The sequence below is a fragment of the Alosa pseudoharengus genome, unplaced genomic scaffold (genome assembly GCF_046254945.1).
Source record: "Alosa pseudoharengus isolate Yale_2024_CS ecotype anadromous, Long Island Sound unplaced genomic scaffold, YU_APseudo_1.1 YU_APseudo_1.1_scf_10, whole genome shotgun sequence".
Taxonomy (NCBI): domain Eukaryota; kingdom Metazoa; phylum Chordata; class Actinopteri; order Clupeiformes; family Clupeidae; genus Alosa; species Alosa pseudoharengus.
The window spans coordinates 30185801-30203300 of NW_027468565.1; the positions used below are offsets into that span (position 1 = coordinate 30185801).

General features: G+C 43.1%; 2 protein-coding genes across 2 annotated transcripts in view; one reads left to right on the plus strand and one right to left on the minus strand.

Moving 5' to 3' along the window:
• The window catches only part of snrkb (SNF related kinase b), a 15774-nt gene extending 385 nt beyond the window's left edge, over nucleotides 1–15389 (plus strand). Inside the window, exons 2-6 of the mRNA XM_076269611.1 lie at nucleotides 5129–5841; nucleotides 9934–10075; nucleotides 10406–10624; nucleotides 11126–11227; nucleotides 12289–15389. Of these exons, the coding sequence (XP_076125726.1) occupies nucleotides 5235–5841; nucleotides 9934–10075; nucleotides 10406–10624; nucleotides 11126–11227; nucleotides 12289–13270 (2052 nt within the window). The 5' untranslated portion in view covers nucleotides 5129–5234 and the 3' untranslated portion in view covers nucleotides 13271–15389. The remainder of the gene's footprint in view (nucleotides 1–5128; nucleotides 5842–9933; nucleotides 10076–10405; nucleotides 10625–11125; nucleotides 11228–12288) is intronic.
• Nucleotides 15321–17500, minus strand: part of ano10b (anoctamin 10b) — a 14071-nt gene continuing 11891 nt past the window's right edge. The window contains exon 13 of the mRNA XM_076269599.1: nucleotides 15321–17500. This exon is cut by the window's right edge and continues 374 nt beyond it. The gene's annotated coding sequence lies outside the window, so the exon portion shown is untranslated.

Consider the following 17500-nt stretch of genomic DNA (forward strand, 5'->3'; position numbering starts at 1 on the left):
ATATATAAGTCGATACTGCAAGTGAAGGGACGAGCTAAACGTGTAGTCACGCTTGGTTAGATGCTACCATGTTTGCCGTTCGGTTCGGGGCATAGCAAACCTTCTAAAGGATGCAATGGCCTGTACACACACACATCAAGCGCGCGGATCAGCCAGCGTGAGTGCGCACTGTCCGGTGCCTTCTGGCAGTGACGCAGAAAGTTCCCAGCGACGGAACATGCCGCTACACGCTGGAATCTGGGTCTTGCCAACACGACGCTGTCAATGAATTGTCGTTTTTTTTTTCTTATTGACACGAATATATTTGTTTGTTTATATTTACATGTGTGTGTTGAGAGTGTGGGAGGCATGCGAATAAAGCTTTAGACCACTCAAATGAGAACTGACAGCTTTGGTGATGCAGGTAACGAGCAGAGGGTACCCACAGGCCTCTCATTAGTAGGGTGCAGCAGAGCAAGCAAACACTCTTGTGTGTGTGTTTGTGTGTGTGTGTGTGTGTGTGTGTGTGTGTGCCTGGGGTAGTGTGCTATTTTGTTGTACCATTTCATATTTGTATGTGGCTGTCTGTGAGAGAGAACACTGATAGATGCACTAGACATGTCTTCCAACATCATTTAGCACCACCAAGAAGAACTTCTACCCAGCCTTTGACACAGAGAGGGAGAAAAAAAAACCTGGAAAATAAATCCCATTTGTAATCATTTTAATGACCAGGTTGTATCTCTACAGTTTATATTTATTGCATTAAACACATTTTAATTCATAACTGAGGCTAAACCTGGCAATACTTGTGAAAATCTTAAGAAAAATTGCAATGCACACACAATCTCTACCCTCAACAGACAAATGTGGGATATAACAGTCCTGTGTGCAGTCCATTTCAAGTACAAGCTTATTTAGAACAAACAGTCTTAATGGGCCTTGCTTATTATCAGCATAGGACTTATTCAGGGCCAATTCCAGCTACCAAAGCACCACAGGAAAACCTGACGGCCACTAAACACCACTAAACGGAGATTCATTCTTTTCAAAGCACACAGTACAGTTGTACAGTTTTAACAGTTTTACAGATGTTATCAGATGTTATCGCGGGCCGCCAGAAATGTTTCCACGGACCGCCATTGGCCCCCGGGCCGCACTTTGAGAACCTATGGGCTAGATTATACAGTATTAAACAAGCGTGTCACAGTAGGTCCACTTATGCCAAGACTCAACACAAAGACATTCTACATGACCGAGAACATAGAGTTCATACTAAGTATACACAACAACATTACGGGTTGAGCATCACTGACAGCCAGACAAGATAAAGCCAGAGGAACAGTTTTTTTTTGCTGAAGGCAGCCTTCTTGCATGTGAGGGCCGACCATGCCTTCTTCCATATGAGGCAAAGGTTGCCTGCATCGAGGCAGTTGACCCAGGAACAGAGCAAAGAAGGCCCCATGACAGTTGCTCTCTGGGTGAAGTGTTTATGTGGGCTGCCTGGGCCGTTTGGGATAGTACATGCTGTCCTTGTCATGGCTGTGCAAATAAGGTCACGTAAATGAGAGGTTGGCATTGGAACTGCTGTGAATGGGATTTGGTTGTGGATTGGCTCTATAGGCTATTGAGCCTGTGTATCAGGAGCAGTAATGCTTCTCTCTGTCCCTTTGTGTGTGTGTGTGTGTGTGTGTGTGTGTGTGTGTGTGTGTGTGTGTGTGTGAGAGAGAGAGTATTCATGCACTTCAGTGGGCATATGCTATACTCCAGGTCAATGCAGTTAAACCACAAGAACACTCCTTGTACTTGCCCTCCCTCCCCCCATCTCTCTCTCTCTCTCTCTATCCTCTCTCTGTGTTTCCGTGGAGTTGTCTAACAGCTGAGTGACCTCAGCTTCATGAATACTACATGAATGGAGCTAAAGGAGATGAGATCATTTCTGTTCACAAGCCCATCTCCTCCCTCTTCGCCACCCTCTGTGTCCCCCTCTTTACATCCCTCCCTCTCTCTCTCTCTCTCTCTCTATTTTTGGTCCCTCTCTCCATCCCGGTCTTCTCTCCCTCTTTCCATGTCATTGTCTTCCCCTGTTCCAACCCCTCCCTCCCTGGAAGACGCTGAATGAGTCATATTCTCTATTCACACTCCTTGTGTGATGCATGTCACACAGCAAGGCTTACAATAATTGAATGTGCTGCTGAGGGATGTGTGTGTGTGTGTGTGTGTGTGTGTGTGTTTGTCTGTATATGTGTGTGTGTGATGAGAGAGAGGAAGAAAGAGTGAGTGAGTGAGTGAGTAAGAAAGAGAAGTAGAGAGCTCTTTAACTATGTAAGGCGCTGACCATAGAGCTGCTATTCTGCGGTCAACCTGCAGCAACACTATGCATCCCGCCACCCCTGTGCCCACATCCTAAAAGTCCTTTACAGTGACCAGTGTGTACGTGCGTGTTATGTACTCTGTGTGTGTATGTGTTGCATAATGGTGATCCTCATGAGAGGCCTATCAGTAGGAAACATGTGTTTTTATGTCTGTGTTTTGTGTGTGTGTGTGTGTGTGTGTGTGTGTGTGTCCTTGTTCCAGTACGAAATGTGAGCTTAGGGAACTGCAGGTCAGAAGCCAGGAAGGCCTGTACTGTGGTGTTTCCTGTATAGTGGAACGCCCTCTGGTGTCTCCTGGGTGGACCACTGCTCTTCTCTGTTCTACTCACAGAACCTACAATGGGCCCCTTTTTTATGCATTGTAATGATGATGATAATAATAATATTATTATTAATAATAATAATAATAATAATAACAATAATACTACGTCTACTACTACTACTACTAGTAATAATAATAATAATTGAGTTACGTTTTTCAACGTTTTCAGCTTTTTCAAACCAAAGGTACCAAATATGTGAACTGATCACAGAAAACACTAACAAAACAGAAATACATTAATGCTTAAATGCTTAATACATAAATGCTTAATACATAAAATGATATTTCTACATTCTTTGCTAATCTACACTGAAATGATATACAGAAATAATCAAATCAAGGTTTGCTTTGAAGAAATTGAAGTAGATGGGTAAAAATAGAGGTTAGAATCACCTTAATCCCTATACACTGTACACAGACACACACATACACTGTACACACTCACTCACCCATGGATGGCATTATCACGTGTGCCAGTGTCGTCCTTGAAGTCACTTGTGCCAAAAGTAGAGGATTACATCCTCTTCCCAAATTAGCTGGATGCTGCCAGTGAAATGACAAAGGCCTTCCAGCGTGGTTCTTATGAATATAGCGTTTGTCTGGGGGTAATGACAGGCTTCTTTACTAATGAGACAGCAGCCATAACAAGCCTGACGTGACCTCTCATTCCCACAGATATCTCAAACAAGTTTTTGTTGTGTTTGTTCAGCTGCCGGTTATGAAAGGATCTGACATTTGTGAGGTGGTTCGCCAAAGGTGTTGAAATGACTGTGTAAGAGAAGTTTTAGCTGAGGCGTATAAATGAAATCTAACACTGGCAAGGCAGGTTCCACCAAGCATTATAGAGCACTACAGAATCTTTTCAGTAGAATCCTTTGGCTCTAGCACCTACATAAGGTGTTTCTCAAAGTCGAGGATGCTTCTTTGGTGGAACTGGCCCTTCAGAGATGTGGTAAGGTTCCTCCTTAGCATTTGGAAAACACACAGCAGAACAGAGCATAGGTATTGTACACATTGTGTATCCACCTTATTTGTGAATACTTCAGTCCGGTTTTCATTTTCCATCCATTCTGTTTACATAATACGTGCAGTCTCAGCAGGCTAACTAGAATATTCTTCAACTTGTATTTCTTTCCAAATATTGACAATTCTGCACTCAATATGGATATTCTGTATAATGTATGACTAGTTCTGTATAAGTTTACTTTTACATGGCTTAGGATGCTTCAGACATTGAATTATCCTGCTCTGACGCTGCTACTGGACTTAATGGCTGTTACTCCTGCTGTTCCAGCACTTTGTTGAAATAGAAATATCTAATTCTAGATATCTAAAATTAGAAAAATTTACCTCAGCAATTATCCTCATCACATTAGGAACAGATTTAAATTGCCCTGGAAAACATCCCTTTCACATGATTATGGTATCAGAGTTCATAATTGTACAAAACACTTTCTTTGCACATTTACAGTGAAATTGAAAGACATTTACATTTAAATAAATTCTGAACTGTGCTGTTACTGAAACCCTCTTGAATGCATACGTAGGATCATGGGTGTTTTAAGAACACTGAGGATACACACAAGCATCCTTGAAAAACAGACACACTAACACACACACACATACAAACTCACACACTGGCAGTGTTAACTTATCCTATTTTGTGTTACAGGCTATGACATCACACTAGAGCTATCCAAGCCCCTTCCCTCTCCCTGAGAGAGCTTAAAAAACACCTTATGTAGGTGCTAGAGCCAAAGGATTCTACTGAAAAGATTCTGTAGTGCTCTATAATGCTTGGTGGAACCTGCCTTGCCAGTGTTAGATTTCATTTACTCCTGCTGTTCCAGCACTTTGTTGAAATAGAAATATCTAATTCTAGATATCTAAAAAAGCCCCTTCCCTTCCCTAGATATCTAAAAAAGCCCCTTCCCTCTCCCTGAGAGAGCTTAAAAAACACCTTATGTAGGTGCTAGAGCCAAAGGATTCTACTGAAAAGATTCTGTAGTGCTCTATAATGCTTGGTGGAACCTGCCTTGCCAGTGTTAGATTTCATTTACTCCTGCTGTTCCAGCACTTTGTTGAAATAGAAATATCTAATTCTAGATATCTAAAATTAGAAAAATTTACCTCAGCAATTATCCTCATCACATTAGGAACAGATTTAAATTGCCCTGGAAAACATCCCTTTCACATGATTATGGTATCAGAGTTCATAATTGTACAAAACACTTTCTTTGCACATTTACAGTGAAATTGAAAGACATTTACATTTAAATAAATTCTGAACTGTGCTGTTACTGAAACCCTCTTGAATGCATACGTAGGATCATGGGTGTTTTAAGAACACTGAGGATACACACAAGCATCCTTGAAAAACAGACACACTAACACACACACACATACAAACTCACACACTGGCAGTGTTAACTTATCCTATTTTGTGTTACAGGCTATGACATCACACTAGAGCTATCCAAGCCCCTTCCCTCTCCCTGAGAGAGCTTAAAAAGCCCCCCCCCCCCCCCCCCCCCACACACACACACATAGAGTCCATCATGTCTGCCCCTGCCACTCGAGACGGCGGCGGCACTGGCATCGGGGGAATCTACGAGCTCCTTGGCCGCACCTTGGGCCGCGGGCACTTCGCCGTGGTACACCTGGCCCGCCACATCCCCACCGGCCAGCGGGTGGCGCTCAAGGAGATCGACAAGCAGCGCGTGGAGGGCGCCGAGCCCGAGGGGGCCGGTCGCCTGCTCCAGGAAGTGAGCTGCATGAAGCTGCTCCGCCATCCGGGCGTGGTGCGCCTCTACGAGGTCATCGACACGCCCACCAAGCTCTACCTGGTACTGGAGCTGGCCGAGGGTGGCGACCTCTACGACCTCATCATGCGGCACGAGGCCGGCTTGGGCGAGGCTGGCGCCCGGCCGCTGTTCGCCCAGGTGGTACGCGCCATCGCCTACTGCCACCGCATGCACGTGGTTCACCGCGACCTCAAGCCCGAGAACCTGCTGCTTTTCCCCAAGCAGGGGGCACTCAAGCTTACGGACTTTGGCTTCAGCAAGCGCTTCCACCCGGGGACCAAACTCACCACCAGCTGCGGATCGCTGGCCTACTCCGCCCCCGAAGTGCTGCTGGGAGAGGAGTACCATGCACCTGCTGTGGGTGAGTGTGAGTGAGTGTGTGTGTGTGTGTGTGTGTGTGTGTGTGTGTGTGTGTGTGTGTGGACAAATAACAATAACATAACAATAAGTCTGTAAGTAATGCTTGCAAATCATTCACTGACAATATTGCTGATGCTCAACACAGGAATAGCAGGCAGGAATAGTATTTAATTAATCCATTTAGAAAAAGTGTCAAATGTCTTTTGGTGCTAATGAACTAAACTGACATATGGTCCACCACTTCTTATGTTTGTCTGGGAACTTCATCATCATGGTCCGCACAGGCGCTCACAAAGGCCTACTGTTTATTACTGTTTAACGCTACTACTGTTTATTACTGTTTAACGCTACTACTGTTTATTACAGTGCATGAAAATGCAGTGTACTGTTCTTCCTAGGCTTCTTATTATTATTATTCTTCTTCTAACGCAATTAATGCAGCTTCAAGAAACTTCATTCAAACTATGTTACATAGGTCTTACTTAGGACATCTGGGCTTTGTATTTTTCATCTTTGTAACTTTTATACTTTTTAAACTATTTATTAAAAACTACTCAAAATTTCCCCATAGACTTAACATTAGGCTGATGACATCACAATGGACTAATTAATTTGATTTGCACCTGTATCAATTTCCAGCTGCTCATCTAGGCCCCATTAAAGAATCAGTTCAACTGATTGCACCTGTATCAACTGCTTTCTGCTGAACTAGGCCAACTCTCTCTGTGTCTCTCCATTCTACAAGGATATAAGGCACATTTCATCCAACTTTCTATCCATTCATCTTCTTCAAACCATTCACTCATCCACCCATATGCCTATCAACATCCATTACACTATCTACATGTTTAAACTATATACTCTGTCTCAGGCTTTAAGCATACAATATGGCTCTATTAAGACTGCCGTTAAGCAATTAGAATCCTAGGCCAGGTGGCCAGGCTATATTAAACCTCATCTACCTAGCAAATAATTTAACCTTTTAAACTATCCATCTATTTAACTGTTCAGTCATTCCAACTATATTAAACCTTATCTACCTAGTTCAGTCATTCCAACTATATTAAACCTCATCTACCTAGCAAATAATTTAACCTTTTACACTATCCACCTATTTAACTGTTCAGTAATTCCAACTATATTAAACCTCATCTACCTAGTTCAGTCATTCCAACTATATTAAATCTCATCTACCTAGCAAATAATTTAACCATTTAAACTATCCACCTATTTAACTGTCCAGTCATTCCAACTATATTAAACCTTGTCTACCTCTTTCATCTCTTTCATGCACTGGTAATTCCCTGGAATTGCGTTTTCTAGTTACTGTTTAACGCTACTACTGTTTATTACTGTTTAACGCTGCAGTCCGTACATTCAGTACACATCTGTATTGAACCTAACATCCTGTACCTAAACAGAGCAAGTGTGTGTATGTACCAGAGCAATGATTAATGAGTTACCACTGCTCAGAAAGTTATCAGTATGGTGTTATTCTCCCTCTACTCCATACACACACACATACAGACACACACACACACACACACACACACACACACACACACACACACACACACACACACACACACACACACACACACACACACACACACACACACACATACAGACACACACCAGGACACACAGTGTCCTATGCACACTGCAGTTGAGGGAGTAAGACTTCAGGCCTGTTCTCTGAGAGAACAGCACATCCTCTGTGCTCTGGCTGCCTTGTTCTCCCTCACACACACGCACACACATACACACAGAGCTTCGAGCTTGTTCTTTGTCTTGCTCATGTGAACTGCCTATGTCTGGAGCCAAAGGTGAAGATAGCAATAGGTTTTGCCTGTGTGTGAGAGTGTATGTGTGTATGTGTGTGTGTGTGTGTGTGTGTGTGTGTGTGTGACGTTTTTTTGTGTGTTGTTTTGGTGGGAGAGAGAAACAATGGGAAAAGGGGAGAGTGTGTTGACATTATGTAAAGAAGTCTTCGTACTCACAGCACTCAATGCGTTTAGACAGAAACTCTCATCAGATTCTCAACATTTTAAGTGTGTCTGATAATTTGAAAAGTATCAAACTAACAGCACAAATCAAATAAGTAATTAAGAGTTCTTAAAGTTGATACAATTAGTCTGGCCTTACCTACCAAAGGATTTTCAGATATAAAAAATATACAAATGCTAAGATTGTATGACATGTCTACTGATCAACTGTATAGTTGTTGTACAAAACAAAATGTTCAGACGGTGAAAGAAGCAGTTGATTTGTGTTATGTGATAGGCCTGGTCTATCAATGGATAATGGATTTAATTCCACCAGCTGCTGTTGTAAAAGAGTAGGACTGCACAACACACACACACACACACACACACACACACACACACACACACACACAAACACACACACACACACACACAAACACACACACACACACACACACACACAGACAGAGACACACAAATACACAAACACACAAACTCACTCAAACACAAACACAATAAACAACAAACTCACTCAAACACAAACACACTAAACTGCAGCTGATGTTAAGTGTATTGAACCCAAAATGCTGAGTCTAAAACTGCACGCATTCGAGGCGAACACAAGTTATCTTAATAATCTGTGGATTTGCACTCAAGCGGGCACAAAATCAAGAGCTGTAAAGCCACCAAGCCCAGGAGGTAATCACACGCCGACCCAATTCTACGCCGAGAGCGACAGGGGATTACAGTAAACTGAGAACGTGATAAACTCAACTCCAAGACTCACTGAAGAACATTTGGAAAAATGTGGGTTAAAACAACGTGTATAAAAAAGACACGTAGATGTTTAATGTTTACTGAGAATATAGGTGAGCACAGCAAGAGGATGACCCATATTCTCAGTCTCGCGTAGGTGAGCCAAATGCAAATCATTCTATTCTGGGTTGGAATGTAGGTGATAGCAGTCCACGGGATTCCTTGGGGGTATTTCTACTCAGTATCACCCACTAGTGACTCTAGCAGCTCAGGGTCTACAGTGTAGATCTGATAATCAAGAATGTTTTGTGTGCACTCAGTGTTTTCAGGACAACACTTTTTTTGTTTGTTTGTTTTTCAGGTATATACTTGTTTATTTACTTATTTGCTGTAAGTGTTAATGATGTTTTCTAAACAAAGTTCAGGAGGAGCCCATACAGTAGGGTTGATTGACAGCCATCACTCACCCCACTTCCATTTGTAGGGAATAAAACCCTCCTTACTGCCCTTTACTGTACGTCATGCTGGAGTTGCAAAGCCTCCCACCTCCTCCCCTGTTCCTCCATTTCATTATTAAGTGTAAGCTCTAAATTACCCCTCATCCATAGGGGGTGTTAGCGGACATCACTCGCATGTGATCTCCACTATTGACATCCCAGAATCATGGCCAGCTACAAAGCCAAACTCGCCATTCTCTGCACTCAGTCTAAGCAATCCAATGGGCGAACTAGTGAATGTAAGGTTAAGGTTGTAGACGTTCTTCAGTAAGCACTCAGGTTCGGTCTGGCTCATGACCGACAATTACGCAATTTGCAGACGTATTCACCACAATATGTAAATCAGTCATAGCACATACGTTGGACAATTATTACAAGGGCCAAACTACCCAGAACAACTCCGGTGCACACCGGTGGCAGCTGGCTACTGCATGCTAGTCTAGCTATCTTCTTATTCACTACGCTACTACCGCCTCAATTGTGTAACAATTAAGTTCGCCTGAGTCGGCCTAGAGATGCGCGTCTCTGCTTAGACGGTTAGGGGTAAATAACCAAAATAGACACACGTGGGAAATGAGAGATGAACTGATATGAGGATAGCAAAACAATGGAGGCATTTATGTGAGAGGAGAGGACTCCTGGGCCCCCAGCATCATGGCCATGTTCTGAGCTCCACGCTGTGGAACAGGACGCTCTGAGAAACAAAAGAGATTTTGTATCACTGTGTCATCACTCGTGCTGTCTGCTGTTCTTGTGATAGTACTTGCTACGGTGCCTGTTTTAACTTGTGATTTCTGATTTAACTTCTGACCTCTTTCCTGTGTGTGTGGGTGTGTGTGTGTGTGTGTTTTACAGATATTTGGTCTTTAGGTGTAATTCTCTACATGCTGGTTTGTGGTGTGAGTCCATTCCAGGAGGCCAATGACAGCGAGACGCTCACCAGGATCATGGATTGCAGCTACACTGTCCCCTCAAACATCTCCGCTGACTGCAGAGAGTGAGTGGCAGAAACACACACACACACACATACAAACACACTCACACACGTATACAGGCACACACACACACACACACACACACACACACACACACACACACATACACACACAGACAGGCAAACACACACACACACACACACACACAGTTCCTAAATTCTGAAGATTATGCTTTATACTCACACATTGTAAAGTATAGCGAAGTCAACTGCAAATTATGCCAGAGTTTAACCATTTTCTCTCCCCATACCACCCTCTCTCTTTCTCTATCTCTTTCTCTCTATCTCCTTTTCTCTCCCCCTCTCTCTTTATCTCTCTCTTTCCCCTCTCAGTCTGATCTCTCTCATGCTACAGAGGGATGCTTGTTGCCGGGCGACCCTTGAGGAGATTGAGGGGCACCGGTGGCTACAAGGTGTTGTTCTGCCTCCTCAAAGTGTCATGGCAACGAACCCGGCGATAGCCTCGGTGACCCCACACAGCCTCACGGCCTCAGAGCACGATGCGATCCTGCAGAGCATGAGACACGTCGCCAGCGCTGCACACATCACAGAGTGAGCCCATATATAAGCACATATATGCTTTCACAGACACAAATACACATACATACGTATATATAGGCTATACGCACATATACGCTTTCACAGACACAAATACACTGCACATATAAACTACCACAAACACACATACATACACATAGAGATGTACACATACACACTTTCACAGGCACAAATACACTACACATATACACTACCACAAACACACATGTATACACATGCACACGCACATACATACGAACACAAATACACACACATATATACAAGCACACATACACACACATACATACACTCATGCATATGTATACACAGACATAATCAGATTTTTCACAGATACACTCTGTTGAGATCTACAACGTACCTCATATATATATAGTAATAACATGATTTATCATTTTTCCATTGACAAAAATAAAATAAATAAAACCTACAACAAACATCAATAAATAAGCATCTCTCTCTTTCTGCCCCCCCTCTCTCTTTCTCTCTCTCTTTCAGGGCATTGGATGCTGACAGGTACGACCACATCACAGCTACCTACTACCTCCTGGCCGAGCGCATTCTGAGGGAAAGACAGCAGGACACAGAGACACACACACGGTACTACTCACAAACACACACAGATACTAAGTACAAACCCCATCAAACACATACTCTCATATTCTCATACTCTTACTCATACACAGCAGGCTATTCACATTCTAAAGGCCCATTCACACCAAGAATGATAACGATAACGATAACTATAAATAAATATCGTTAATATGAATGATGTTCACATATAAACTATAACGATAACAACATGAAGAAGAAAGTGTGGATCACTTTCAGAGCGATTTTCAGAACGATAAAAAGCTAATAGCCAATCAGAACCCATCGAATTGTAACTGTCACATTCATTAACACAAGGAGAGACTTTGTTTATCGTTGTTCAGTGTGAACGCTTTTATCGTTATGTTTATAGTTATCGTTATCGTTATCATTCTTGGTGTGAATAGGCCTTAACAGATTATAACACACATACAAAACATCCACTCACACTCACCAGTGTTGTAGTCAATCCACTATTCCTCAAGTCCGAGTCAAGTCCAAGTCATTAAAAAAAATTCCAAGTCAAGTCCGAGTCGAGTCCACTACTCATCCGAGTCAAGTCCGAGTCGAGTCACTATTAAATGAAAAACTGACAACCTTCGGGGCATTCATGTCTACAGGCATTTGGCGCCACAAGTTAACCTCTGTTATTGTAGGAACATGGCGTGATGTGTGATGTATGACCATGTGTATGACATGAAGCAGTAACACTCCATTGTACTAATATTAATAATAAAAATAATTTAGATATTAGAATCCTATACCAAATAATATTCTAATGACAAAAAAAGTCGAGTCCTTGTCTCAATTTCCGAGTCTGCATGGTCGGAATGTACAAGTCCGAGTCCAAGTTCGAGTCATTCAGTGCTCAAGTCCAAGTCAAGTCACGAGTCTCTAAATTTAGCTCATGACTCGGTCTCGAGTCCGAGTCCTGGACTCGAGTACTACACTGACACTCACACACATACACCAACAAGCATATAGAACACAGTGTATACATAAATTGTATGTTATCTGTGCTTATCACATGTGTAATCTATCTATGTGTTTTTGTTGTGTGTGTTTTACAGGAGCATATCCGAGCCTCTGACTGTTATCATGCCAGATGACCCTGCAACCTTGCTCACCTCCTGTAATCGGCATGGCGTATCCGAATCCGGTGACCTCTCGAACCCGAGGGTCCCGTCACTGCAACAATGTCACATCAGTGACACTAAGCTCAGCCAATATGGTGCAGGACCACCGGCAGAACACAACATTTGTCCCACCTCTCCCGACGAGCCTCAGCCAATCAAGAATGTGCATGCCCTGCAGCAGATCTGTGAGGAAGAGGAAGAAGAGGAAGATGAAAATGACAGCGGCATGTATCTTACACATACACAACACGCACAAGAGCTGCCACACACCCGGGCAGCAATGGTCTCTCACTCTCCGACACCCCCCACCCACGACAAACCCAGTGACCCAACCGTGGAGGAGAGAGGAGAGAATATAGTGAAGCCCAATCACACACACGAAACCAAAGCAAATGACACGCCTGACGCTGACAGAGCACACACGCACCAAGATGATGATTCGCTCTCACCTGAGTCTGGCACAGGTGCCCAGGTGCAGCCGCAGAGAGAGGTGGAGCTTAAGCATGAGGCGGAGTCCGGCAGCGGAGCTCCAGAGCTGCCGGAGAAGAACAATAACACGCCCCTTGCGTACAAGCCACTCCCCTCACCACGCCCCGCACACAAGAACCACTGTGTGGAGGAGGGCCCGGACGCCGTGGAGTCGGGCCGCACGCCCGTCAGCCCCGAGGCCGAGAGGGTGGAGGACGACGAGCTGCACACCGACCGGCGCTTGGCCAATCCGAAGCCCAGTGAGTCCCGGCGGAGCAGCGGCAAGGAGGTGGGACCTGAGCTGTGGGCCAAGGGGCGTGGCGTGAGGTTGCGTGAGAGGCTGCTGCAGTTCCCGCTGTGCGAGAAGGCCCTGTCGCTCAACATCAACCCCGCCCCCAAAGAGAAGCTGCTACCCTTCGCGCAGTACAACTGCTGTCATGTACTGTGATGACACCCACGCCCATACCATAATTATCGCCTGTCCAATCCGGATGCGGATCTGATGTCAGATCGTACCCTGACCTGATGCATATCTGAGACCCTCCACAAAGATGACCTCTCCTCTTCTCACTTCAGCTGCTGGCACATCCTATCTCTCTCACCTTTCCCGAAAAATTAAAGCACCTCACTACTCTGAGCAGAGGTCCTACACTTCCTCAACTATATTAGCAGCCAGGCTTGTCTGTATATAAGGCCTGTCACGCCACTGCTACCCATAATTAGCCTACCTGCAGTCTCCTATAAATGAGACATCTCACTCTGCGCTGCTATGTACATAGGCCTATTACAGTGGTATATCTGAAAAGAGATGACTTGTACATGGTTGCGTTGTGTATGGTTTATTTAAGACAAATGTGTAACCCTGTATTTGTGGCTGGAAGCATGACAATGCCTAGCACTGGAAATTAGCTACAGAGGGAGTGTGTAAATACAAATTCGAAGCTCAGAGAGATTCATTATCAAGTAATGTGCTAATGCTAATATTTGTTGAGCGTGTGTGCTAATGCTAGCTGATAGCCTTGCATCGGTTTTGAAGTGTGCTGATAACCTATAACAATGTAAGCTCAGAGTAATGCAGTGTGTGGGGGGAGCTAAGTGAACTAATGCTAATATTAGCTCAGAGCAGTGTGTTGATTAAGGAATGTGCTAAAGCTTCTGCAGAGCAGTGGACTAACGAGAAAGTGTTGCATCCAATGCTAATAAAGCTAAGAGCCAACTAACCCTATAGGGGGCAGTGTGGAGCAGCAGTGGTATCACCCCCACCTGCCCCCAAGTTGGTCAGGGTTCGATACCCAAAAAGTGGTAACAGAGTCCCTGTTGCTTTGGCTGAAAGGGTCTGCTTAATCCCTCTCGCTTTACTTTACTTAGATGTAGCCTAGCTGACTATTAGCAGAATCACTCTGTCCAGACAGTGATGTAAGCCGCTGATGTTAAAGTGGTGGTGCGGCTTCACCTCAGTCTTCCAGTGTCCCCATCTGCTATAGCCTACATTTATTTTTTCTTACTGAAATGCATATACTAAAACAAACGTTAGCACTCAAGAAAAGGTTACTGTAGTATAGAAGTCAAATGTAAGATGACTCCTATCTGTAAAAAAACATGCAAGATTTGTGAAATAAGTCTTACAGAAGAAAAACACTGTAATAATGTATATACTTTGTTATTACCATGTGTTACTTGTATTTTATACAGTATCATTCATCTATATACAAGACCAGTTCTACACTCAGCTGTGCTGGTTATCAGAGGTGCTGTCCCTTGGGAAAGATTGATAGGTGCTCTGTCTTAAGCTCTGAACATTCTTGGTTCTAATGGTTTTGTGGACCAAGTGTTGGGACCTACAAGGTCACCAGGATGGCGTATTTGTAATGTGGTCACTTCTCAATAGAATAGACTAGAAGGATGACCAGCAGATTTCGGCGTGTGTGACAGAGAGATCCTCTATAGGTCTGAATTGTGCTCTGTAGCACTCTCTGGTGGCTATCATGACCTCACCTACACTGAACTAAGCACCATAATCCGAGTTCATATGAACCTCCTCTCCCTGAGTCATCAGTGTGACTCAGCTGAGCTTTGTCAAGCGCCACCTTGTGGAAGAGAAGCTCAACAACAGCGAGGTTATTATCCCTTTCTCACAATACAGCCCCCACCACCACATACTGTAAACACCCTGTGTTTGTTTTCAGATTAGGATTTCATATTAACTGTCTCTCTGTGTGTAGTTTAGGGTTAGGCTAATTCGAGATCCTAGGCAGTCACTATCAGCACTGCTGCCCTTGATTGAACCCACACTACACCGGTGTATGCTTTGTGTGTGTGTGTGTGTGTGTGTGTGTGTGTTTCTATTTTTCCTGTTCACACTCACTGATGTCATGTTTGGTTTAGAGTTCTCTGTCCTGCTGCTGTTCCCTTCTGACCCCATCAAAAGCACACCTCTGTCTCAGAGACCATTTATTTTTATATTTGCCTATTAAAAGATGAGGAAAGAACAACACAACCATGTGGCAGAGTGTTTATTGTGACAATTATTTTGTGATTGTACAGTGAATGACAATGAAACGGCACACAGAAGCTTTGTGTGTGTGTGTGTGTGTGTGTGTGTGTGTGTGTGTGTGTGTGTGTGTGTCCTGGCTGCTATGTGTTTACTTGAACCATTTGATTTAATAGTTAATAGTAACAATTTATGTAAATAATAACTGGATCTTAAGAAAAGGGAGTCCAAGGCACTCTTCTTCAAAAAGTTCTCAGGTAACTTTTTGAAGAAGAGTGCCTTGGACTCACTTTTCTTTTAATGACATTTTGTGTTTTTTCCCAACACCAAAGAGCACCTTCAAGATCTTTTTTCTACAATTCCTGAGCACTTTGGAGTTTTTCTTTATTTCAAAATAACTGGATCTTACTTGAATCAACTGACAAATTACACAGAGTGTGTGTGGAGTTTTCCCTTCTAAGCCAGCACTTCATTTAAAATGTGAAAGGTAAAGATCTGTATAACACACAACATTCCTCAGGTAATACCTGGGAAGTTTGGTAATGCTGACGTGTAGGTGTTCCAGTATGTGATGATTTTGAGTTTTAAGAGAAGGTGTATTTGGAAACACTTCAAGTAAGTACAGAGGAGTTCAGTACATCTGCAGTAAAAATGGGTTTGTGTTTTAACAACACTCAGGCCTATATAACAAGTGAGATGCTTTCATCATTATATTTTAGCTACATGTGTCCTGGTACAGGTACATTTTCTTAAGAGCATCAAAAACAAAAGGCACTGGGTCATTCCATGTGAAATCAACCTGATTTTGTTTGATGTCCAGGTAGATGCTCCTGGTAGAAAATGTAAAAAAACTCAACTGATTGGTGTTTTTTCACAGATAAATCCATATTTAAGCTTATGTCATTTGACCGGGAATGACATTATAAAGTATGTTGATTGTTTGCACACCAAAAACCATGCTTGAGTCTGAAGTTGTTACTAAGATAACCTGGTCTGAAGGCCACTTCTCAGAAATTGGGGTAGGTGTCTCAGAAATACTCCAAATGTGGAGGTATAACTTTGCAGACATTCGTTTTAGATGTAGAGGCACACAATATAAGTGAATAAAGGAAATGTGAGGGGGTCAAGTGGGAAGGTTTTTCAAAATTGGCTCATTTCATATGGAATGATCCCACAACAACTTAAATTAGAGGAGATATCTGCAGCTATCTGATATCTGCGCTCACATTTTCATCCTGAGGGTCTAAGAAATGTTTCTGAAGTTAAATATTCATTAAAAAATAATTTGGAAAATAAAAAAATAGTTTCCTATTTCACCACACACAGAACAGCCTTAAATCCAATCAAGAGCTAGCAGTTGACTTAGCCAACACTTTGAAGATTGAAGCAAACTGGGGTCAATTCACTTCGAGAGACATATACAGTGAGAGAAAGCACACGTGACAAAGTGATTAAATAACTTAAATACTCAATGTACCTCTGGGAGACTGTGAGAGCTCCTGCAGGCTGCTTCCAGATGCTTTTGTTTGGCTGACTCACCCTAGTCTTGCAGGCTGACCCCAACCTCACTAATTATATGCATACACCATAGACTTAAACTAATTATATGCATTAGCTCCTTACAGTCAGAGCACATAAGATGAGCATGCCTTCCTCAGTGAAATCCAATCCCAAGCTCCAACGTACATTTAATACTTAATGAGCATGGCTAAAAACGTTAAGGCAATAGGCTTCTCCTCTCTCTTCTCAGCTATTGTCTGGCTATAGTTATGTTGTTATGTATAGTTATGTTGCTTAGTAGTTTTGAAGCCTTAATGTCTGTTTTCATGGCATTAGACTCTCTCAACCCACACACTTTGTGAGAGATTACAACTCAGTTCTCTTAAGTGGTAAACACCCAGAGGATGCTCATTTCACGCGCCACACCAAGGCTGTAAGTGTGAAACCAAACTTCACTAAAGTTCACTCAAGCAAGTGGCCATGGTGGCTATGGTGAGACGCAGCTATCTAGCTTCATCATGCTTTGTCAAGACAATAACAAAGCATTACAGTATACTTCAGTGCAGTGATATGTTTTTGTGTGGTGTTGATAATCAGTGATTATCAGAGATGTAAAAGTCCAGCTTCAGAAAGTAAAAGTCCTGCCATGTATTGGTTCTACCTGTGTGCTTAACACAGGTGATTTCA